This window comes from Lepisosteus oculatus, chromosome 10 (assembly GCF_040954835.1).
Source record: "Lepisosteus oculatus isolate fLepOcu1 chromosome 10, fLepOcu1.hap2, whole genome shotgun sequence".
In the NCBI taxonomy this organism is placed as follows: Eukaryota; Metazoa; Chordata; class Actinopteri; order Semionotiformes; family Lepisosteidae; genus Lepisosteus; species Lepisosteus oculatus.
The window spans coordinates 25,654,180-25,679,975 of record NC_090705.1 but is presented as its reverse complement, the minus strand read 5'-3'; the positions used below and the strand labels follow the sequence as shown (position 1 = coordinate 25,679,975).

The 25,796-nt window shown below is 34.9% G+C and overlaps 1 protein-coding gene across 3 annotated transcripts in view; it reads left to right on the top strand.

The window, feature by feature from the left end:
- The window catches only part of stac (SH3 and cysteine rich domain), a 90,888-nt gene that overhangs the window by 34,160 nt on the left and 30,932 nt on the right, over positions 1-25,796 (top strand). For all 3 annotated transcript variants that reach the window (XR_011190717.1, XM_015357177.2, XM_015357178.2), the window contains exons 4-7: positions 2,061-2,142; positions 2,278-2,393; positions 6,762-6,849; positions 25,272-25,339. Coding sequence is in view for 2 of the 3 variants with exons in the window: in XM_015357177.2 (XP_015212663.1) it covers positions 2,061-2,142; positions 2,278-2,393; positions 6,762-6,849; positions 25,272-25,339 (354 nt within the window). In the remaining variant the exon portion in view is untranslated. The remainder of the gene's footprint in view (positions 1-2,060; positions 2,143-2,277; positions 2,394-6,761; positions 6,850-25,271; positions 25,340-25,796) is intronic.

Here is a 25,796-nt window from a genome sequence, read left to right as displayed (position 1 = left end):
TCTTCCTTAAAAGGAGGGGGGATTTCAGTTCCAAAATCTATACATTTTCTAACTGCTTTATCCAATTCAGGGTCATGGGGGATGCCGGAGTCTATCCCAGAAAGAAACATGTGGAAGGCAGGATACCCTGGACAGGACACCAGTCCATTGCAGGGTACACATACTGTAGAGAAACACACACTCACCCCAGAGCCAATTTTTCCAGAAGCCAATTAACCTAAAAGTTGGACTGTGGAACTGGAAGAAACCCACATGCCCAAGGGGAAAACATACAAGCTCCACACAGATAGCACTCCAGGAACTGAACCCAGAACCCCAGGCAGAAATGCTAACCATTACACCGCTGTGATGCCTCTGAATTGATCAAATTTGAAACAAAGTAAAAAAGAACAGTTCCTATTAATCAGTCTGGGTGAAAAACTTTTTTTTTGTATTCCTATTGTTAAAACATGTATTAATGAAATGTTTCTATTTTAATTATTGAGACAATATAAAATTAGCAGAGATATTTTAAATGTATCCTATTGTAATTGTAGATGATGTGTAAACATTGTTATTGATTCTCAAATAAGCCCACTCACATGAAAGAAATGACATTTTAAGTTTGACTATCACCCTTCATAAAAGAGGGAAAACAGGATGTTAATAAAAGCCCTGCCCAACTGGTGGTATGTTCTCTCGATGTTCACATGGGTTTTCTCCCACAAACCAAGGACATACTGTACTGGTAGGTTAAATGGTTTCTGGGAAAATTGCCCCTGATTTACGAGTAGGGGTGTTTGTGTCTGTGTGTGCCCTGCGATGGACTAGCCTCCCATCCAGAGTATATTCTGCTTTGTGTCCATTGCTTGCCAGGATAAACTCCACCTTCCCCACAACCCTTTATGGATTAAATGGTAATAAAATGGATGGATGATGTGCAGTTTACATAGAGTATGCTGTTTGACTAAATATAAATATAGTTCAGATGGGTAGCTGCGTCAGCATGCGTACTTGTTCCTAAATATAAATATATACAGTGTACAGTATGGTTAACTAAAAAAAGATTATTAATATATAAACAAAACTATATATGATGTTTATACTGAGTTGAACATTTTCTTTGTCTATCTCTTATGTGAGGAATGTACTTTATACATTTTGAGGGAATATTTTTTTTTGCATTGACAACCCAATGTGACTCTTAATTGCATTTTCAAAACCATAACCATCTTTTGCTTTACTAGTCCCTTTTAAAAAGAAAATTGAATTCCACCTCAAAGTCCAGTCAATCCCTCAGTTTAATCACTTTAAAGATATTGGTTAATATTAGTTAATAATATTGGATATTATGTTCCTCAATAAAAAAGAAAATAAATTAATGTGATAATTATGTGCAAATAAAGGATTACCTTACAGTAGACGTTGCACCTGTTTTAACTTTATGCATTCATTTAACTAATTAAAACCAAATTAAAATAACAGTGTGCCCACTGTTTTTCAAAGTGCATTGTGAACAAAAGCAGTTCCTCAACAAGACAGGTAAATTTCAGTTACTAACATTATAATAAGTGTAGTCATATATTATAGCAAATATAAAAGCTTTTCACAATATTGGAGTTATCAGTTGTATATAAATAACTGTCCTTCTCTAACCTGATTACATGTTAAGGCTATATTATTATAAGACAAACCTGTTGTATGAAGTATAAAAACTATCATAATTACTGAAATTTAGAAATTGCTGCTGTGTACTTTGGTATGACTTTGGTATGATAAAATAACTGATGAGTTCTCAGAAATACCAGATTTTCATTTTCAATGATTTTCAAGATCATTTTGCTTAGATAATATTTACAAATGTATATCAACATGCATTTTTAATCAATGTTTGTAAAGACACAAAGAATGCAGAAATGGAAGTTACTAGGGAAAAGCAAGTATGTAAAGGGAGCAAGAGTAGGAAGAGAATGTGGCCACACATGGAGTGTTTAGACGTATTTAGCTGCCGGGACATTGCCCATGTTGCTGTATTGATCTCATCACTGACGTGGTTCTCTTCTTCCTCTCTCCCTCATTAGCCAAAAGGATTTCGTCGCTACTACAGCTCCCCACTGCTCATCCAGGAGCAATTTGGCTGCATCAAAGAGGTGATGCCTATTGGTGGGTATCGATTTTTCCTGTACTCTCAATGAATGCACAGACCTATATTACAAATACGTGCCTGATTGCTCTAGGCAATTTCTTGCTCACTTGTCAGTTCTAATTTACCTCTTTCTTCATATTCCCTCCTCCCAGCCTGCGGCAGTAAGGTTGACCCAGTATATGAGACCTTACGCTTTGGAACTTCTCTAGCACAGAAGACTAAGAGGTCCAGCACTGGCAGTGGCTCTGAGTCACCACATCGAAACTCTGTAAGTGAAGTGTATAGTTATACTCATCTGTGTCAGCATGAAAAAGAAGAAACATTCAGTAGTATGCTGTGCTCTAAATCATAGTTTTTAAGGTTACAAACTAATTTATATTCATACGGGATCACATTCAAAGCTTGTTCCTTAAGAATAAAATTTGCTCCCCCTTTTCTATATCTAGAAAAAAACTTTCTATAATAGAAAATTGATTTCTTCATGAAAGTTTAATATATATTAATCTTCCTCACAATTACAGTACACTATTTTTTAGAGAGCAAGCTAGTTTCTTAATGGCCATCCTCCCATGTTCAGGCTTTTCCTGAGGCATGAACACAGACAACAGTCATAGCAGAAGAGGCATAGAGATCGTTAAATGTTACTGTGGAGTCCTTTTGAACTTCCTGGAAGATGTTCTGAAGGATTTTTCTTGGGAACATTTTAGCAGGCCAGCTGGTCTTGGGAGTAGTAACTATGGTCTTGAATATTTTTGTTTTATAGAGGAAAGGATTTGTAACTTTTTCAAGATGAATGGGTATTAACTACTCTTTTCCTGAGGTCAGTTGAAATCTCTTCTGATTTCAGAATCTGTATGGCAAAAAAACAAACTCACTAAATTTCAGAATATTATTTAGGAAAGGAATGCGCACACTTAATCCTTGTTTGAGTTTGTCCCAATTATTTACAGAAACCACTTGATTCTAATTACCCCTTAATTGCGCAACATAAACGAGATGTTTAGGCTGATTCCTATTTTTTTTCATTTTCATAATTTATAGAAAAAACCATTAAATAAAATACAAACCATTGTTTCAATTAAACCATATTTCAATTAAACGATGCCATGTTAACAATTTGTAATTTCCACAATTATGTTGGAGGCTCACAAACATTTTTCACAGCACTGTAGTTGTAGATAAAACAACAACATTAATAGCTATAATTTGAGACTCTAGACTTTTACAAACACAAAGAGAACCGGGTTTACTTGGGTTTATGTTTCTGCTTCAATCTGGGCACACTCAGAATTTTGGACATAGGCAAAGGTAAAATATTATATCATAATGTTTTGTACTGTAGATCAAATTTAGGAACCCAAACTTTCAACACTGAAAAAATAAACCTGAGGCTGAGTATGTACCTGCAAGATATCTTAAATAAGTCTGAATTTGACAGCAGAGAAAAAAAATATTTTCACAACTATTAAAAAATTAATATAATTTTATATATTACTCTGTGGATGAATTATTCAGTGCAGAGGTAGCAGTACTTGCCAACCCTCCAAAAATGTGTGGGATAGAAACCTGGGCCCAAATGTGACTGTTTAGTCCAGAGCAGTGAAGGCTGATTTATTACATCAATAGTTATTTATTGATGTAACAGCAGGCTTCCCTGAGTTATTAATCTCTGCTTAATAACTCATTCTGATGTATAATGAGCAAGTCACTAGCTGTAATTTATTATGCAGTGTGTTGGAGGAGGTGACAGAGGTGGAAAATACTTGTGTTAGAATGTGAAACACCTGCTCTAATGAAACACTTTTAAGACATTCATGGAAGCATTCACAACTGTCTTTTGGATCTAAAATTGCCCTTATTTACCTCACAGAATCCATTAGGCACTGTAATATTTCAAGAAATCTCCTACTGATATCTAAATTCATTTCAGCGGGTGCCACAATTAAACACAGCATGGTAATGTTGGTTTAGTAGTTTTTTTAAAGAATAAGGATATAAAGAACACTTATAAAGAGGAGGAGGCCATCCATTCGATCTAGCCTCTTTAGTAAATAGTAATTAATCTCATTCAACCATTTCTTTAAATAAAACAGGGTATTGGCTTCAAATACATGGCTGGGTAGTTTGTTCCAGACTCCTTCAATCTTTTGTGTAAAAAAGTGCCTTCTCTTCTCACTTTTAAATAGAATTCATTTCAGTTTGCACTTATGTCCAATTCATAATTCACTGTTATTTCTGAAGTCCTTTGGTTTTGCCTTTGAGGATTTGGAATACTTGAATCAGGTCCCCTCTTAGTATTTTCTGTTCAATATTAAAACTGTTCAGTTCTTTCAGCCTGTCTGACATTCTAGGAAAGTACCTGTTTTTTGGACAAAGCTCTCAGTCTTCTGGTTAATCTATGTTGCAAACTTCAGCTATGGTCACAAGCTTTGAGTGGTGACTAAAATGCGATCACAGATATAATTGGTGCGAATTAGGTTTCTCCTTCGGGCTGCTGGGCTTTCACTCCATGACAGGGTGAGGAGCTCAACTATCTGGGAGGATCTTGGAGTAGAGTTTATGTTCCTACAGTTTGAGAGAAGCCCATTGAAGTGGCTTGGGCATCTGGTAAGGATGACCCCAGGGCAACTCCAGTGCACTGGGAAGAGACCCTGGGGCAGATCCAGGACATGCTGAAGGAATTATATCTCTCAGCTTACCCGGGAATGCAGGGGAGTCCCTTAATAGGAGACTGTTGCTTTGGAAAAGGGAAATCTGGTCTGCTTTGCTCAACCTGTTTTAACTTTGACCCTCACCAGGAATAATCAGACAGAAAATGAGATGAGATGTAAGTGATGTGTTAGCATAAACACTTTTTTTGTCAGTGGTTTCTTCAAGCACAGTGTTTTCCTATTTATATTTCTAGTTTACGTTCTTGTTATCTGCATGTAATATTCTACTCTTCTCTTCATATAACACTGTCTGGAAGGTGTTTGCCCTATCTTTAATTTCATCTTCATCTTTTTGAAATGTCTTTGCTTATAATATTTCCTTCCATTGATCTGCCAATTACATTATCAACTATACCAGAGTCAAATACAAATTAAAAACAGCAGTGGTCTTAATATAAACCCCTGTGGTACTCACTGTAACATTTTTCTCAAATGAAAGATAAAACAATGACCAAACTAAAAGTTTATGCAAGAGCTCTTTTCTTTGAGTATGGACATAATGCTATACATTACCTGTGCTGTACAAATGTGCTATTGTTTCCCCGAGGTGCTGTACACCTGACAACTACAACAATGTTAACTTGGTTATGATAGCAAAGTGTTTGGATTACTCAACATTAGTAAGAGCAGTTTAATTGTGAACTGAATTATTACAATTATTGAAGTTATAAATTAGAATTTCATTTTAAATACTTTTACCTGGGTGGGTGAAGTGCTCAGCTGAGTGCAGTAGGGGGATTTCACTATACTCTATAACAAAAACTCCATTAATTGAGATAGATATGTGAATTAACTGTATATATTAATAAGAAATTATAAGCCCTAGAACATGGCACTCTTGGAGGTGTTTTATATTGAATGGCTGGTTGTGTTAAAAAAATTGTTTTACTAAAAATATTAGTTCAGTGGATTTGCTGCCTCACACTACCGTAACAGCCTGAACTACTGACAAGGCATTCCATATTTTCACTGGTCTTGAAATATAAATGACATTAATTATTAATAGATAATACAAACAATTTTAACTGTTCACTTCATATGTACTAGTCAGCTGAAATATGACAGTGCATACAGACCCCTACGGGGCCATCCCTGGACACAGGCACACTAGGCAAGTGCAAATGCATTTGGTATTTTATTTGGTTAGATCCATGTAACAGAAGCAAAGGGGAGTTTTTCAGAACTCAACATGATTAAAAAAACATACCTGAGTTCAGGCATGGCACAAGACTGCCTCAGTGGACTGGCCATCATGAGCATCAATCATGCAGTGGGTGGACTACTATTGTATGAAAATGTAATTGATGAACTTGCCTCCCTTAATTTAGGTGAATTGATTTCTGAACATTTTTATAAACCTTTCCCATCTACTCAGCCTTACCAATCTCACATCAGCCTCAATTCCACTTATTAAGTGTAATAATTTCTTACTTAAATATGTATTTATGTATCAATTCCTTTCTACAAAGGTTTCAATGCAGTAATTTGTAAGTTATGATTTGCTATAATTTTGAAGTAACATATTCTGTTTATCATTATTTTTTATTACTAATGTTCCTATTTATGACTTTCAATGTTAAAATACATGTTATCCTTGTATAATTTGTGTTTCTTGTTCATGTTTGTAACTTGTTTTGAATATAGGGCACATAAAGTATTTTTTATACATTGTCATATTACTGATCAATACTTTGTTAGTACAGGATAATATACATGATCATTTACTCAGGTCAGAGAGTATGTGAATTTTAATTTGAGTCAATGCAAAGGAGGAAAAGCTTATTTTTCTTTGAATGAACAGGTTAAAGTACAGTATACGAGCAGAAAACAAGTATCACATCTTTGCAGACTCTTAAATCTGGAAACCTGAGAATTAGTGTTTTCTGTGCTTTCTCAGACTGATATTTTTCTTTTTATCCTGACAGACAACTGACTTGGCTGAAGTGCCTGAAGAATCTGATGGCCACAGCCTGCCAGGGCACACAGGGCACACAAGGAAACTCAGTGACAGTGGTGAGTCATTTATTTTGCATGGCAGTTTTAATTAAGTTATGCAAAGAAAATAATTTAACAATTTAACAAATCACTTAATGTCCAGTAGACACAGAATATTGACTTTCCAGTCAGTTGATATTTCAAGATTTAAACTAAACACATCATCCAAACCTTTTGTTTTTGAGATGTGTTTTTAATCTTTTTATGCACATACTTCTGCATAAATATTTGAACAGAAATCTACAGATCCAGCCATTCAATATGAGCGAGGTACGCTGCGTTAAAACATGGTTGACAAAGCGCAACATACCACAACATACAGCATGTTTTTTTAAATAGGATAATAGTATCCGGAAGTACCTTGTAAAACTGCCAGGTGGAGCTAATAAAGTTCAATGTCTCATTTACAGCATTTGAGCTGTCACCAAAAAACACCCGTTTTCGAGTGCTGGTCCCTGCTGAGAGACAATCTTTTTCCATCTAAGAACTTAAGGTGTATACTGCTTAGACTTTTAATAATTTTGAACTGTGTATTACAGCATGTTAAACATTAAAAAGTTGGTATATTTTATAAAAGCAAGATTGCTCAGTTGGACAAAAGTTCACACTTCCACCTTCTTCATTAATAATTTAATTATGTATAAATATATTATGCATCAAAGTCTTTAACTTGGTAACTTACAGTGGGTTCTGGTTTTAATGTGCTTGTTCTAACATTATTAAGCTTATATTCTGTACTTCATAAAAAGTTATAAAGTTTGATCCTTTTCTAAGAATATGTAGTAAGAACACCACTTGCTGTTATTGTAAAAAGATAAATGTTGTAGTGATTTAACAGCATGTGAACATACATGATTAAATTGATATTTAATCATGTAACCAAGCAGCTAAAGTATCACAAGAAGACGTTTTGGAAACATTTTGACAACTGTTTCTTTAAAAAAACAAATCTTCTATTGTCCTTGTAGTGGTAATGAGCACTGTAATGTAGTGAGCTGCACTTAGGTGGTTCAAAGCGCGATATGAGCATTACTTTCGGTTTGTTTCTCCTATAGCTGAATGCATAAAAATAGTCCACTATTATAGTTTATTGTGAACATGATGTGTCTCTTTCAGGTTTACATCCGAGAAATTTACATTGAGAAAATCTATATTTTGTCTTAATACAAATGTCAGCAGCCAGTAATCAGCCAACAATTTACAGTAACTTTGAATTTCAAAAACAGTTTAAACTGTACTATATAGTAATTGGAATTGAACTCGGTCTGTCAGCATCATTCAACAGAGAACAAGCTGGACGAATTATTATACGTGATGGTTTTGTGTTTAAGGATTTCTTCATGAAAATATTTCAATTAAATGAGGGAGGGGGGAAGGGTTATTTTTTACAATTGCCAGTAATCGGAGAACAGCTTATCAACACGATTGGCAAACAATTCTTTTAATTTTTAAAAACGAAATAAAAAATAAGATTCGATGAAGTGTTCCTGCCTAAAACATTGCATGACTTTAAAAGCCGTAAAAAACTGGTTTAGATAGTTAAAAGAACACTTTTTATGTGCGAAAAATGGGTGATTTTTCTTCCTCATGATCATCTTAGAATCTTTGTGTACACTGTAAGATTTTTACTTTATAATTAACCGTTTGAAATACTTGAATTTCATAAACACAATACACATTTCATACAGAAAAAAATCACATTCTCTTCTCTTCTTGTTTTGTAGGACAAATCAGTAGGTCTTTTTTCCCAATCAGAGGCTGTGAAAATATCACACTGCCCACTGCGTTCCATCAGAGGGGGGGGCGGCACCGAGAGAGGGAGGAGGAGCAGTACAACATGCGCAAGCTTTCTAAAGCACAGAGTGCAAATGGCACCAATTGCGTCTGCATTTATCACTTTTTTTTTTAATTAAACAGCGTAAACAATTATCTTTGTCTTCTTAGTCACTTAATTAACTTTAAGCATAGCTTTCTCACCATTTAGATTTATGTTTCATACAATCCTTAAACAAAGCAGGAGCATATTGTACTTCCTAATGGCATCACACTTGGAAAGATTAGATTGTAAGTGTTTTGATTTATTAAAATACATGTTATCAAAGTGTCATCTATACAAATGCCACAAAACTATTCTCGATTGTATTTCTGAATGTTATGGCACACTTAGTTCAACATTTTCAATACATCTAAATAAGAAAGTCAGGTGTGAACATAAACGATTAATAATCAATAATATTAAAATTAGCACTCATAAATTGTTGCACTTTTTCAGCATCTTGTAAAAATATTAATTTACAAATCATTGTTCAAATGTACATGACTATAGAATAATAAGTAAAATACAAAATTAATAAAGAAAAAATAGGGTTTTAAAATATTGTTTAAAATAGTTTGCTAATAATCAACAATTAATAACAATCGTAACAATCGTAATCGTAAAAAATAAATATATTAACTAAAGAATCGGATGACACAATGGTTAGCATGCCTTTTGTATGTTTGTTTGTTCTTTCATCAATACAACAGTAGCACCACATGTCTCAGAGGCTTTCAAAATTAAATTATGCATGGAAATCTTTGAACTAGAAAGATGACTAAGATATCCATCCATTTTTAATGGTGGTGCAGTGAGGCTGTGCTGAGGCTCTAGGTTCAATTCCTGAGGTATTGTACTGTATGTGTGGAGTTTGCATATTTTCTCTGGGTTCATGTGGATTTTCTCCAGGTAATCAAATTTCCTCTTGCAGTCCAAAACATAATGGTAGGTTAATACTGACCCTGGTTTAAGTGTGGGTTTGTGTCTGTTTGTCTGCCCTGTGATGGACTGACACTATGTCCAGGGTATATCCTGCCGTGCATCAGTTTCTTGCAGGGATAGACTCCAGCTACTCTGTAAAGGATAAGGAGATTAGAAAATGAATGGAACTAAAGGAACTGTGTAACTACTGTATACACAGTGATAGAAACCCACTTTGAGATGGCAGGATCTCATTGAGGATAAATTATTGTATAGTGCTGGTTTATGGAGTCAGCCTTTCCTCTTCTCTGGATCTCTGGATCTGATCAATCTAACTACCTATTTTCTGTGCTTTCTCTGTCCTACTTGATTTATAATTATTCTGAAAATCTTCTTCTTGAAATGGGTCATTTATAAAAACCTATTGTCACTGTTAACATATTGCAACTCTGTGACAAAATATACACTGAGCTCAACCTGACAGCTGCTGAGTCCTTAATTTAAATTTTTGATCCACCCGCCGAACTTGCAAAAAATATATTTCATTGTCAGCTATTACTGTTGCACAATGTATTGTTGTGCATTTGATAAATCCATTTTGATTTGATTTTTAAGCTGTTTAATCAGTGATCACTGAATTATTGCACTTGACATTACTTAATTCAACCCCTTTCCTGAATGTCTATGACAAGCATGTCTATGACTGCGCTCAACAAGCTTAGGGAGAACACAAAAACGGCTCTTCCTCCCAGGAAACATTTTGAAACATTTTTACATGTTCCTTTTAACTACATTGCTGTCGATACTGTTGCAATAGGCAGTGAAACCCTCAGAGTTTGTAATGTAGGGCGATCTGAACGAGTTCAACTTTGATGCAGGACAAATAAATGTATTTCCCAAAAGCTATACTGTAGTGGCTTTAAAGTATACAATATTGCACTATATGCATGTGGCAGGTCTTTGTTGAAGTTTTAAAACTATAGTTTGGAAAAACGAGTGTTTAGAAAAATCAGGACATTTGATTGTTGGTTGTCAAATGTTAAAGAGCAACAGTGACAACACAACATGCTACTGAAAGTTCGTTCCCATCCCTTGGGCAGAACTGTCTATTCTACATAACAAACACAGCGGAGTGTAACACTTTTAGCCTTTGTGAGAAGTATGGGGCTGCATTACATAAAGTGGCTGCAATGGAATATACTGTAGTAGGAAAAAGCTAATTCCAAGCTGAAAATAAAAGACTCAATGTGTCTCATCTATAAATCTTCAGCTTACAGACCATCCAAGGTCATTTATTATTAATAATATCTTCCATATTGCATTACAATTGGAACATTTTTTACCAATGTAAATCCACCTGTCTATTTTCTCACCACTTTATCCAGGACAGGTAACAGTTTCACCAATACTATTCGGTAACATTTTTTTTTTATTTTGACAGGCTTCAGAATGCTTTGACTGATGATTAAAAATGTAACGTAACAAATGTAACAAATGTAACATTGTAGTAAAAGAGCTATTGAGCACAGAACATCTTTTCACCTGTGAAAAGATTTGCATATGTAGTTTATTCTTATCTGTGTGAAAACAGGAAATACAGAGGGAGTTTCAGATACTAAACAGAGGTCTGGAACACCCTGTCTCAAACATAGACGTTTAATAAATTGAAAGTTCTGAAAACGGTGACAAATCAACCTGAACAAAATAAAATTTTAAAATACAAGTGGTTTGAAAATATTAGTTGTTATTAATAAATCACTTTAACTTTGAACATGTTGTGATATTTAGAAATACCAAAGAACTCAATATAGTGTTCATAATATTTACTATTTTAGTTTTTCAAAGAAATGTTTATCTGTTAAAAGAAAACCCATACCGGGAGTTAGGTTTGAACCACTGACCTCCAGCATGCAAGCCATTATACCAACACACCTGTTGATAACTTATGTTATAGCTGAAATGGGTAGGCAAAATGTTTTCAAGTAATCATGGGTGAGTGAGTCAAATTGATACAGATGTTTACATCTGGACTACGGTAATACTTTAAGCTATATGAAAATAAATAAATCCTTAAGTATCATTATTAATTTCTTTAGATACGTGATTCCATATTATATTCTTTATTAATCAAATTCTAAAAATAATGCTTTTTTTATTATGATTTTCATAGAAAAGGTTAAAACATTATAACTTTTTATAAAGTATATAAACTTAATATAGTCAGAAGGAACACATTAAAACATTTCCTAAATAACCACAGTAAGTAACTGAATGAAAGACTGATGCTTAAAATGTTTATGAAGAAAGTGGAATACTGTTGTGTGTTTTTATTTAAACTACCACTACCAGCCATAAACAGTTTTATAATGTATTTATATCCCTAAATTAATATAGTTTATGATGTTTAGAGATGTTATGCTTCTCTTATTTTTATGCTCAGCCACCAAAATTTCCCTGTAGTTGTAAAATTCCATATTAATATTCAATATTAAGCAGATTTAAATATGCACAGTAAAGACATTAAATGAAACAATCATTTTCACTAATAACCAACAACCAGAAGTGCAATCTGTTGGTCATTTTGGCCAGCCAATCACATACTGGGGTATTCCACGCTATTCTGCAGATAATTATGAGCGGTATGGGGTTTTACCCCGCATTTTAAATGGCTGCATCTGTACATCAACAATATATGAAATGCTAGAAAAGAGACATACAGATGCAGCCATTCAAAGTGCGCGGTCTGTCGTAGAAAGATTTACAGTAAACGTCTTTACTGTGTCCATTGTAGTATTTAATATTTATATGGAATTTTACCTCTGAAGGGAAATCTTAGTGCCTGAGCATAAAAAGAATAGGAACATACTGCAACGCGTGTGAAGTCCATAAACTATATTAATTTTGGAACTTAAACATACAGTATATGGCTGGTCTCGGTACTTTAAAGAAAACATACACATCAGTATTCCATTTCTCCCTAAACATTGTAAGCATCGAAGTCTTTAACTAACGTGATACCGGAGTCAACAAGCATACTTTTAGAATTTGATTAAAAGGGAATATAATATGGAATCGCGTATCTCAAGAAATTAATAACGATATAGTTATATTCATGTTGCAAAAGAACTGCAACGGACATAAAAACTCCCTTGCTTTTAACAGAGCGTTCCATAATTTCTAACTACGAAAATGATTTAAACTGCGACACTTATCATTCACCAAGAGCTCGAAATATCACAAGGACCCTCTAGAGCACAGCAAAGACTGTATTAAAAGAATCGCGTATCTCAAGAAATTAATAAGATATAATTATATTCGTGTACTGCGACAAGGCTGTGTAGGGCTGTTTCACCTCTGTCTTCATGTGACTCAAAAGCCATTTAGCAAAGAGGGGATGAGAAGAGTGACAAACTAGTATACGGTACAGTACTTCAGATCTTTTTTTCTGAACCGAGGAAAATCTGATCATGTTTCTCTATAACAATAATAAAAAACATTGCCACACCCGGACTGTTAAACCAACGCATTAGCACGTCGAAGCCCATTGAGGAGCCGGGCGCAATAACTGTTTTGTCCCTTGATTTACTGATCTGCATTAATTACAGAAATCGAGTTCCTCCTCTTTGCAGACGAACTGGTCCTGCTGTCGCCCACAGAACAGAGGCTGGAGCAGCACTGTCAGACCTGGGCGCTGACAGTCAATCTGGACAAGACCAGAGTTATGGTTTTCCAGAAAAAAAGCCAGACCCCCATTAGTCTTCCTGAGATCGTCAGATTATGAACGAATAAAAGCATCTTATTAAAAACGCGTTTGCTTTTGTCTGGGTATTTACTTTGTAATCTGTGGTTTACATCTACTCTATTGTTTTGAGATGCCACTTTTAAAGGTGATATGTAAAATAAAGTTTTTTTATTATTGTTATAGAGAAACATGATCACATTTTCCCTGGTTCAGAAAAAAGATGATTAAAATCTGTAATCTTTCCAAGAAGTTTCTGCTTTGTGCTAAGACATTAACAAGTACAACCCCCCTCTCTGTGGGAGGGCTGGCTGTGACGAATTAAACCGGTTTCACAGGTATTTTCAAAGTAGGAAGTACAGTAGGACAGCACAAAAAAAAACAGACATTGTGTGGTACAGCACGGAGCTCAGTCAATTCAAACAAGTTCAGTTTCAAAAGAACTGCAACGGACATAAAAACTCCCTTGCTTTTAACAGAGCGTTCCATAATTTCTAACTACGAAAATGATTTAAACTGCGACACTTATCATTCACCAAGAGCTTGAAATATCACAAGGACCCTCTAGAGCACAGCAAAGACTGTATTAAAAGAATCGCGTATCTCAAGAAATTAATAAGATATAATTATATTCATGTAATTCGTATAATTATATAATGCCAGCGAACTCTTGTTTTTATGTCCACTATAACTACGCTGGGCAAACGCCCAGTTCATCCGGCATTTTCTTTTACGCTGCGGGCATTCTCCTGGTCTGTGTCTTCTAGGATATAATGCCAGCAAACTCTTGTTTTTATGTCCACTATAACAGACAATCTCCTTTGCTTTTAACCGAGCGTTTAATAATTTCCTAAAATGAAAATGATTTACTTTATTTCCCTCACAGGATCAATAAATGTATCTATCATCTGTCTAAACTATGGGACAGAATTCTGGGGTCTCCCCATAGCGAGATTATGGTAGGGCTTCAGAATGGTGATTGGCTGACACCATCTGACACCCCTCTGATTGGTTTGCTATACATACAGTACTGTACCAGGAAGAGGATTTCTTTCTGTTCGAAACGTGTATTTTAAAAGTTTAAGAAGTAAAAACCTTACAGCGTACACAGATTTTGTTATCTTTGTCTTATGCATAATAATGTTCACCGCTCTGTCTAGCAACTTAATAATAAACTTTATTTTATATAGCGTTTTAAATGAATAAGTCATTAGATTGCTCATTAACCTAATCACTTGCTTTTTCTTTTTATTTAGGCTCAGATTTCAACTATAGATCGTATTATTAATAACCATAATAACAACCAACCAACAAAAACAACCATATAAACATAATACCAACCAAAAACATAGATAACGACCACAATACAAAATCAAATATATCAAACCATTATACTCTCGCAAATTCCTCCAATTATCACAATCCCGCCCCTTATGCAAAACCAATCCCTCCTCCCATCCCAGTTTATCCTCTTTATCATCCTCAAAATCTACCTCGATTTTCAACTTAAAGCATTACTGCTTACTGGGTTTTTGAGGGGGGGGGGAGGTGTCTTTTGCTGGAAATCTCGCCTGCTTCTACTTTACTCAACCCCCTGGCTGGCTGTGACGAATTAAACCGGTTTCACAGGTAATTCCAAAGTAGGAAGTACAGTGTTAAGTGGTAGCTGGGCTCCTCAATAGAATCGCTTTAACATGCTAATGCGTTGGTTAAACAGTCCGGGAGTGGCAAGCTTCCAATGTCAACTCGACTCGATTGGAAGACAATGAACGGATTTTAGTCCTAAATGAATTAATAGCAAACATGGTTTACATAAAATACATTTTTTCAAGAAAGTTTATAATAATACGATCTATAGTTGAAATCTGAGCCTAAATATAAAGGAAAAGCATTTTCAGAGAGCAATAACGCTGTGTTTATGTGGAAAAAGCGATTAGGTTTATGAGCGATCTAATTACCTATTCGCTTAAAACGCTATATAAAATAAAGTTTATTTAGAGATGAATAATCAGTGTCGCAGTTTAAATAATTTTCGTAGGAGGGCTTGGACAGATTCCAAGTGCATTTTTGCAATTTACGATGCAATTTAGAGCTTTCTGGCAAGACGAGACACCCAAATTATAATGTAACATGCCACTGTGCATGAACAGAGTTATACTGCAATTTTCCTTAGATACGCGATTAAAAAAGAAATTTTTTTGAATCCCCGGTGGAACACACTCCAGAAGAATCAGCGCTTTTATACAGTATATCGCTTTTAAACACATATTTTACGATTTTACGTTTACGATTTAATTCAAAACGCGATTTAAATCAATATAAATGTTTATTTTGTAACACATAGGTGACTATTCATTGTTATTAAAAAGTCTTAAATTCGATCATGTTGTGATATTTAGAAATATAAATTTGTTTGGTGTGAGTGAGGTTTTATTTAATCTCTGACCAAGGGAAACGTTTCATTTTTTCAAAGAAATGTTTGTTAAAGTCATAGTTCCATGGGATTCAATCACAGACCATGTGACATGGGAGTCAGGAAACTAACACACAGCGCCACCAGATTTGACAACGCTATAAAAACGCTATAAAATAATGTGACTAGGCACAGAACAAGTTTACAGCACAGTACAATAATAAATGTTGACCATGACTTTAGAAGCATAAATTACCTTATACTCAATTTAAACACAAGCTGTCTCTAGCCCTCTAAGCCGGGTTATACAGAAATGTAGAGATCCAGGCTCAGAACACACAGCTTCATTAGTGAATACATATGCAGGACAACTAGAGAAGACGTTTTACAGAGGATAGATTTTTAGAAACATCCCATCAGTGACATCACTGAAGTCAACTCCTAGGTACTGTAACTGTCGTGTGGATAGTTTCACAAGAATCAAACAAAGGTTTAAGCATCGCTTGTTCTAGATAAAACTGCAAAAAAAACAAAACAACAACCCATAATGTACTTCTTTGCGGCTCTGTTTGCCCAAATCATATATTCACAATGTGAAATCTAGAAAATAATATTAAGTAACCAAAATCCGCAATTTGGAAACAGAACCTGTGTAATTGTTGATAGATTATGTACTCGTAACATTTTTACAAGACGAACTACAACATTTAAAATATGACTTGTATGTACTTGATATCTCTAATCAATCCACGGCCACATTGTTAAAAGCAGAGTCCCAGCACAAAACGAAACTAAAACGCATACAGTTTCGCGCTTCTTATTAGTTGCTCAAAAGTAATTTGACCGTATGAAATGCATAATATAAACCTAGAAACATATACGTGAGCAGTATTTACGCACTGTAGTATCGGTGTTAAGACATACCTCTCAAATACTGTAAATCAAGTTAAAAATATCTCAAGACCGATTCTGGTCATAATGAAACCATGTTTCGTGTGTGTTTTCTTTAAAGTACCGAGACCAGCCATATACTGTATGTTTATGTTCCAAAATTAATATTGTTTATGGCCTTCACACGCGTTGCAGTATGCTCCTATTCTTTTTATGCTCAGCTACTAAGATTTCTCTTCAGTGGTAAAATTAGATATGAATATTCAATACTTAAACGGGCACAGTTAAGACATTAAATATACATATACATACTGTATACAGTACAGTTTGCATACGGTAATATGTTTATGTTCCTAAATCAATCTCTTTTATGAGCATGTGAAAGGCATGGTGAATCGATTCTCAAAAATTACTGTACTTTGCATGATTGGAAACAAATGCGTGATTGCGAAATGCTGTGGTGTTACTTTTACAAAGATGGTCAATGAAAAAAAGAATGTTGACCAGGGCAATACTTTGAGTTTACACTTACAGCTTGTCCAAGGTCATTCATTATTAATACTATTAGTAATATCTTCGTTAAAGACTTTGATGGCCACAGCTCAAACATCAGAGGTTGAGCTTTATTAGCTCCACCTTGCGGAAATTCCGGATACTATTATTTTGCTTGTCGTATTATAGGAGAATTTACGGTAACTCGCGGTATTTACCGGTAGCTTGCGGTAGACTGCGTACAGCGTACTGCAAAATAATGCGGTATCGCCCGCGCATTTTGAATGGCTGCATCTGTAGGCAGTGTAGTTATTCTTGTACACATACAGTTTATTTTTGTATGTGAACAATTTTTTAAAATCACTTTAAAGATTAAAAAATAAATTACATTTATAATTTTAAAGAGCTTTTCAAGTAATACATAATGTGTGCTGTACATTTGCCTGAAACAAATGTGTGCTACACAAAACACTTTTCTATAGATTTGGTATTTATTATTTGTAATCTTGGTTTCTGCCATAGGAATTAATAGCTTGTTTGGAAGATCAAGAGGCCACCTGCAGCATATCTGATAATTCCTTATGGTTGCAGGATTTCCGCTTGATTTGCATTTGATTTATCTGTAGCCTTTAATGGGATTAGGCTTCAGGTTGCCTAATCCCTGAAGCCTAATCCTTTTTATGTAGCAGACAGCTACATAAAAAATACTCTTTTGCCTTGTGTCACCACAACACGCAAACAACAACCACTCTACACCTTCAACTGCCTTTCTCAGATTATTTAGCTTTTATCTGATGATGTAAGAATGTAAAATTACATTTTTCAAGTAAGACTGTACCCAACCAGATAAAAAAGATACCATTGTTCTTTTATCTTGAAAAAACAAACAATTTAGATTAACTGAATAATCTTCCTTTCTTTATAGCAACTATGTCTATCCATCCATTTTCTAACCGCTTTGTCCAATTCAGGGTCACGGAGAGCCAGAGCCTATCCCGGCATGCATCAGGCGCAAAGCAGGATACACCATGGACGGGACACCAGTCCATCGCAGGGCACACACTGATAAAAACACTCACACACTCACAGCAGGGACAGTTTTCTCAGAAGCCAATTGATCTTCTAATATGTCTTTGGACTGTGGGAATAAACCAGAGCATCCAGAGGAAACTCAGGGAAAACATCCAAACTCCATGCAGATGGCACCCAAGGAATTGTACTGTGCTGTGCATTATAACAGTAATTTTCTTAATAAAATTCCTGTTTTCGTATTAGGTAAGAGCACTTAAGATTAAAGCCACAGTATTAGGCTTTAACAGTTTGTGTTACAGCCATTCACTAGGAAAACAATTCATAGGAATCCACAATCCTTGATTTGATTTCTGAGTAAAAACATTTATGTGTCCAACAAACTGAAACATTCTGGTGTGTATTTAGTCCATAGCCAAGGCTGAATTACTCCCTGTGACAGAATGGCAGGTTCAAACAAGATGTCATGTTGTAAAACCTTTTAATCTTTTAAACTGTACCATTATATTCCATACTTTCACTTTATAGACCAGAAGTCCTTAAATGCGCTTAAAATGGGTAAACATAGGCTACTTTAAAAAGGAAAAACTGATTTTTCCACCTTTCTCAAGCTCCATCATGCTGGAATTTGTGTATGTTACTTACTGTATTTTTTTAGATATACAGCAGAAAACATTTTGTAATACTAATAAAAACCAGTGGATACCAAAATGCTATCCAGGGACTTGTCAGTAATAAAGCTGTGTAATACACTTCAGGTGGCTTTAGGGTATTCCTTTTTATGCAATTAGCAAATATAATTTTTGTAGGCAGCTTACATTGAATAAATTAAAATCCTAACATAATTCATTGCATATTAATGTGAGACATATTGCACAAGTAGTGGAAGTCTAAAAGGATTTTTTCTTGTTACTTTTGAAAAAGGTAATGTTTGAAGATGAGGCATTACATTTGCAAAAAAATTGGTCCTGTGTGAACTCAGATGGCATGTTGATCTGTGTATTTGAAAACACTAAATCATTGTATGCACTGATTGAATTAAAATCTGCTGAATTTTATCAACAGCCAAAGCTTTGTTTTTAATTTTGCACCTGAAAAGGTGCTAAAAATGTTTTAGTAAGTTGAGTCCTAAACCTTTTGAGAAACACAAGCATCACACAAACTATTCCTGCTCATTGTGTGGCCAACTAGCTCTAACCTTTATGGGTATTATTCAAGTTCAACTGGATGATGGATGATGTACAGTATGTGAAATTGAGGTTCCTGCATAAATCAAAATTGCCACATAACCTATGTTTCTTTTTCTTCATTATCTACTGTAAATGCAGCCCATAACAACCTCTGCTTTTTAAAATCAATTTACTGTAGCTGGTTAACTCCAAACATCATAAGTATCATTCTACTGGGCATGCCACTAACATCTGTGACAGTGTCATTCTTATACATATGATGAAGACCACATTACTGTCATTTTGTTCTCTCTAATCAACTCTCTGTCTTCAAACCATTTGATGTGCTAACAATAAAATCTGCTCCTGATTGGGGCCCCACAAGTTGTTGTTATAATTTTTAATTCATGTAGGGATCCAAGGAGTAGCGCAGTCTAGTGAAGGTTTGAAATGAGCTTAATTTTGATGAAAAGTGCCACTTCCAGAGAACACTGAAGGAGACATACACAAGGTGTATTTCCCACACTGCCCTGAATTGCAAAAGGTTTAATCATCTGAGTCCAGACATGTTATTACCATGAATGGGGGTTTAAGATTCCACATTCTACACATTCTAATGGTACAGTGGCTATTCCTGATGGGTTATCCCATATTTCAGCTATTTCTGAGGTGTCATGTACAACAGCAGGTGTCTGTTGAAAGCATACTCAGAATGACCCCAGGACAGAGCCAGATTTCTACACTCCTAACAGGTCATCACATCTAGGGCTGCTTTAAAGTTAAAATTTAAATGCTACAGTGATACTACTGTATATACACCCTCAATGGGTCATCACATGCTAAGTAAAATGCACCTAGAAATGCCTGCTGCTTTTCTTCAAAAACATTTCGTCAATGAATTCCAGACTTGATAAGTGTCATTCAGGTTTCCTAAAAAGTGGATAGGAATTTAGTAGGAAACCTTCAGAACTGCTTACAGTTTTGTCGTTTATTTGTTTATTATGAAATTACAAACTGGCCCTGGTCAAACAATGTATTGTAAGTAATGGAATCCACATTTAACTGAAATATGGCATATTTCACCATCAACCAAAAGTGCTTCATTTGTACCTTACAAGCTGTAGCAATTAACATTAGATTAAATGGGGTTCCTGCATAATCTAAGACAGCTGTCTGAGCACCATGTCATTTGATCTCTTGTCTGTATACAACGAAAATGCTATTATTCTCAAACAGGACTAGTAAACTCCAAACTATAGTGCTGTAGGTATCATTTGAGTGGCAATCCAATCAAATGGATTTAATGGAATTATTACATAAATTAGAATGTTTGGTTGTTTTACCTCTATTGCTTCTCAAAATTCATGCTGCTTATATTCAGAAAATTTAAGGTACTGAACTTTGAAGGTATAGTAATAAACTTTAAATTTTGAAAATATAAAATATATTCAGGTGAGTTCCTGGTGACATTGAAATTATAATATTGTTCAGTGGTGCTCCTGCGTTGACAACAAAGGCATCCTTATTACTGGTCACTTTTTTTTGCGGTTCCAGTTTGAGTGTATGCTGTGTGTTTTGGCTGCCACTACTGGTATATTTTGCTGTTTTTTAATTCCTTTCCTTTTTTCAATTTGGTTCATTGGATGCTGATTGTTAAATTTGTTGGATTTAAAGTTTCTAAACGTTTCCAAAGAGCTTTTTTGTTTTTTTGTTCCATTGATTTAATGCACTGTACATTACTATATTGGCACCACTCAGGATTCTGCAGATGCTCTGCCTCTATGGACTTTGCCTAGTAAAGCGCTCAACAAATTGAAATAGCTGCATCAGTATGTGTAGGCTGCAAAGGAGCAGGTAAAAGTTTATTCCGTGCTAAAAAAAGCTCCAGAGATGAAACATTGGGTAACTTTTTCTTTTCCTTTCAACACTGAATAAACTTTTACCTGTTCCTTTGCAAGCTGAAATAATGACTGTATACTTACCACACCTGTCCTGAGGTACTTCTTATCAAAATTAATATTATGTGTAACTGAGACCTGGCAGTAACCTAACAATTTTGTTTTATTGAATTAAACTATTCCTTCAGGTTTCACATATGTTGGAAAACACCGGTCTGCTGGCCGTGGTGATTTTTTGGCTGTAGTCTGTCCAAAAGACTAAATTATTAAGTTAAAAAGTTATCTTTTTATTCTGTCACCTTTTATGAATGTCTTGTTCTTAAACTCTATGGACTCATACCATTGTTGATTTTACTTGTCTGCCTCGACCTTACTTAACTGGTAAGTTTTCCCAAACACTTTTACAGCCACACTCTTGATCTGGTCTGTGTTTCTGGCCAGAATGTTTAACAACCTCAAGAAATTCTACAACACATTTCTAATTAAGAAGGCTGAGCTATTTAAAGCCTATGCCTTTTTCTTTAGAAAGATGTAACCACACAATTTGTTTTAGAAATTTGAAATCTATAAACATCTCTGATTTTTCAAATACTATTCTTAGTTCTCCCCTTGTTCAAAATTGGTCATCTTCAGTGGTTGTGCTACTCAACACTTATGTGCTGACTTTTACTTTGGATGAACTAGCTCCCCTTCAAACTCCTTTAAGATTGAATGGAGTTTGGAATGCCTGAGTAAAAAAAAATCTTTGAGGTTCATATTAAGCCATATTATGAACATCAACAAGTCTAAAAAGTTGCACTATCTTCTGCCATATCTTCTTATATATTTGGAACTATTAACCCTGGGCTAAGAATTAATATTAAACTACTTTTTCTGTTATTAACAAACTGATAATTGATAACTGTTAACTGAAAACTGTTCTTTCTTCCATCCCTGATCTCAGTTTTAAGTTTTTGCAATTCTTTAAATCTATAATTTATAAAAACTCTGAATTTGTCTGAATCAAATTTTAGCCTTGTTCCCGATCTGGATAATTATTTGAGTCCAGGTTTTTCAATAGGCATTCCCTCCGTACCATATTCTATTGAATTTAATTTAATTGACTTAGATAATTTGCTAAACTGTCACGCCCTCTGCAGCCAGAGGGCGCTCCTTCTCTGTCCTGTCCCTAGTTTCCGGTCTGCTGTCCTTCCTGTCCCTCGCTTTCCCTTGGGCTATATATTTCCGGGTCTTGCACTCTGTCCTGGCTCAGCATTGACGTTTGCATGTCCTGAGACCCGCCTAGCATCAGGGCGCCCCACATCCACTCCCTGAGGGCATAGGTTTCTATACGGCATTCCTGAACTCTTTGCACTAATGAGCCCGGGCCTTTTTCCCGTCTCGCCGCTACGCATATGGGTCTTTTTCCGCTCTCCTGCTCCCCACGGTTAGTCCCTTTGGACGTCCGTGACATAAACTTATTAACAGTTAAACAATTTAATGTTGCTTAGACCCCAACCATTTGTCTTTACTGAAAGCTTGCCTGCATAACATCTGAACTATTATAGTCAATATTATTAACAGTTCTCTTTCCATGAGTGTGGTACTGTACTTACTACTTTAAACACTTCATCAATCACTCCAGTATGAAAGAAACAAGATTCGGATTCTGATATAACTGTAAACTATAGACCAATTTCTACGTTGCCAATTTCCACACATTGTAGCAAATGATCTGAACAATTCCAATCTGATTTTCATACTTATTATAGAACAGAGACTGCTCTTGTTAGGTTTATGAGTGAATTGTTTGTTGTGCCAGACTCTGGGGCTTTAAGCACTCTTGCTCCTTGAACTTAGTGTTACTTAGTGTTTAACCATTCACTGTTAATCAAACACTGCAGACATGTTTATGTATCGATGACACCGTTTTTAAGTGGTTTTGCACAAATTTGTCTGGCAGGCAGCATTTTGTTTCTCCTGGTCTTCATAAATTCCCCATGGCCACAGTCAACCATGTTGTTCCTCTGGGTTCTGTATTAGGTCCACTGCTTTTCATTATTTAAATGCTTCCTCTCTGTCAGATCATACACAAATACGATCTTTGATTTCATTGTTAAGTAGATGATAATCAGATCTATGTTAAAACATCTTCCCTTTCTGATCCCCCACCTCCATTACTTGTCACTTGTCTGCCTGACATTAAGCTCTGGTTGATATCTAATTCTTTGAACCTAAATAGTGACTAAACAGAAACATTACTGGTAGGCAGTAAATGTCAGCTGGAAAAGCTGGAGAGTTTCACAGTAATGGTGGATGGCGTCTCCAAATTAAGTCTGGAATTTAGGAGTCTTATTTGATCCTCTCCTGTAATTTGAGCCCCATGTGAAAAATTTAATTCAGAACTCATCTTAGAAATAATGCCTGCATTTGGCAATTTCTATCAATGACTGATACTGAGTGCTTGCTAATGCATTTATAACACCACGGCTTGAATTCTGCAATTCTTTGCTCTATTGGCACCTCAGTAAGTTGCAATATGTCCAAAACTCTGCAGCTAGTCTTTTATCTCACACTAGTCCCTGGCAGCCCATTGCTACTACTCTTAAATGTCTACATCGGCAACCTGTAAAGTCACATATTCAACACAAGACCTAATTACTGACTTATAAGGCTTTGAATAATCTGACTATATGATACATTTCTGAACTCCCTTGTGTATACATTTCTTCCCATAGTTTGACCTTCTTAGTTTGTTTTGTATGTCTTACATTTTGTTTTTTAGTGTATTTTATATCATTACGTACAGCTTCCTTGGTTTGGAAAGGCCAATTATAAAAATATTATTAATTCTTATTTGTGTCTTGAACACTTAAACTGTCAGTGATCAAACCTAGCTGATTAACTGCAAAGTTGATTTTCACTTGTCAAATTAGCAAGGAAGATACCAATCATATAAAAACTTACTTGCTACATTGCTTTGGTACAGTATTACCAGTATTACTGTATAACATTATAGTATTACATTCTAGCAATTTTGGTATGTCATTGATTGTCTTAGTGAAGACACAAATAATTCTATCATATCACAGGATTCACTGATAATCATCATAGAAGCATGGATTCACTGATAACACTTTATGGAGTAAGACATTTTAAGAAATTCTATTTAAAAGAAAACTTGAGAAATATTGCATATTATACTACTGTGAGTAATATATATACTAACATTATAAATTTGCTCTGAGTTAAAAACCAGTTCAGATTTAGCGAATAGATGGTATGCAACAGGTAAAGCAAAAATTTACATTTCTATGTTTTTCTCATACCAGGATATCTCAAGATATTTAAAGAAACAATTAATCCAGAATGCAAAACTATATTACATATTGAAGTATTGAGCAAAAAAACTGTGGTATAATTGTGAATGTTTATAATAAGACTGAAGGACTGCAATGCAATAAGAATATGCAATGCATAAGCATACATTCATGACATACAGTACATGACAAGCATACTGTACATTCAAAGGTACAAATGTGTTTATTATGCCGGCACACAGAGTTGATATTTCAATTCAATTTAAGCTTTATTGTCTCAGTTGGGAAATTTGTTTTAAAGCAAACTCCCAATGTAACAACACATTGAGAGACAAAATCTACTAACCAAAAATTCAGTACAACAGTTGTACTGCAAAATAAGGGAGAAGACAGTAAAAATACATTGTTTGAAAGAGATATTGCAGTGGGGATGAAAGATTTCTTGTGTCGTGTCTATTAGTATTATATCTGGAGACACAGAGGCATCTCCCAGGTGGGAGAAGTGTGAACTTGCTGTGGAGGGGGTGAGAGACACCTAGCAAAAATAGGGATAAACTGGGCTACCAGCAAACATAGACATTAAAATCAATGACAAACTATATAAAAGAGAAGAGAATTTTCTTATAATGCTTCCAAAGTATTGAATGCTAATAACGTGCACACAACTTTGCATTATGTTTTTGTGTGCCTCCTTTTTTTATTTTCAAACATTGAAAATGAAAAATCTTTAAAGAATTAATCTTTCTTGTTTTCTGAATTATTATCTTTTCCAGTATTTACATCTTTAGAAAATGGAACAGAACATTTTCACTCAGAAGAAAAGAAACCTGAAACTTCTCCGGTAAGGAGTGGCATTTTAACAAAAGCTGAACTTCAAGTTTAAAAATCTTGTGTAAAAAATGCAATTAGTTAAAATGGATAGATGGACAGAAAGAAACAGTTTGAAAGTCTACTGTTTAAAAATAATGTTTTATAAAATAAGATCTAGGCTTGTATTGTACAATTCTTGGCAGGTATGATTTTGACAGTAAAGATTTATGACACTGTCTGATCAAATTACAGTTTGCTGAAAAGTATTTATCTTTAAGGAAGTACACTATTCACCTTTCTTTCCCCTGGGGTATTAACATTGAGCTGGCATCCACAGGATGTCAATTGAGTATTTGGGTGTCCCACGACTTATGAATTTTAAAGTGTTCGAAAAAAAATGTAATAAAAAAATTGTTGTGGTTCAAATTCCACCAAGTGCCAAACGTAGTTACTCATTTCCTATTTTCACATGATGATTTCCAGTCTTA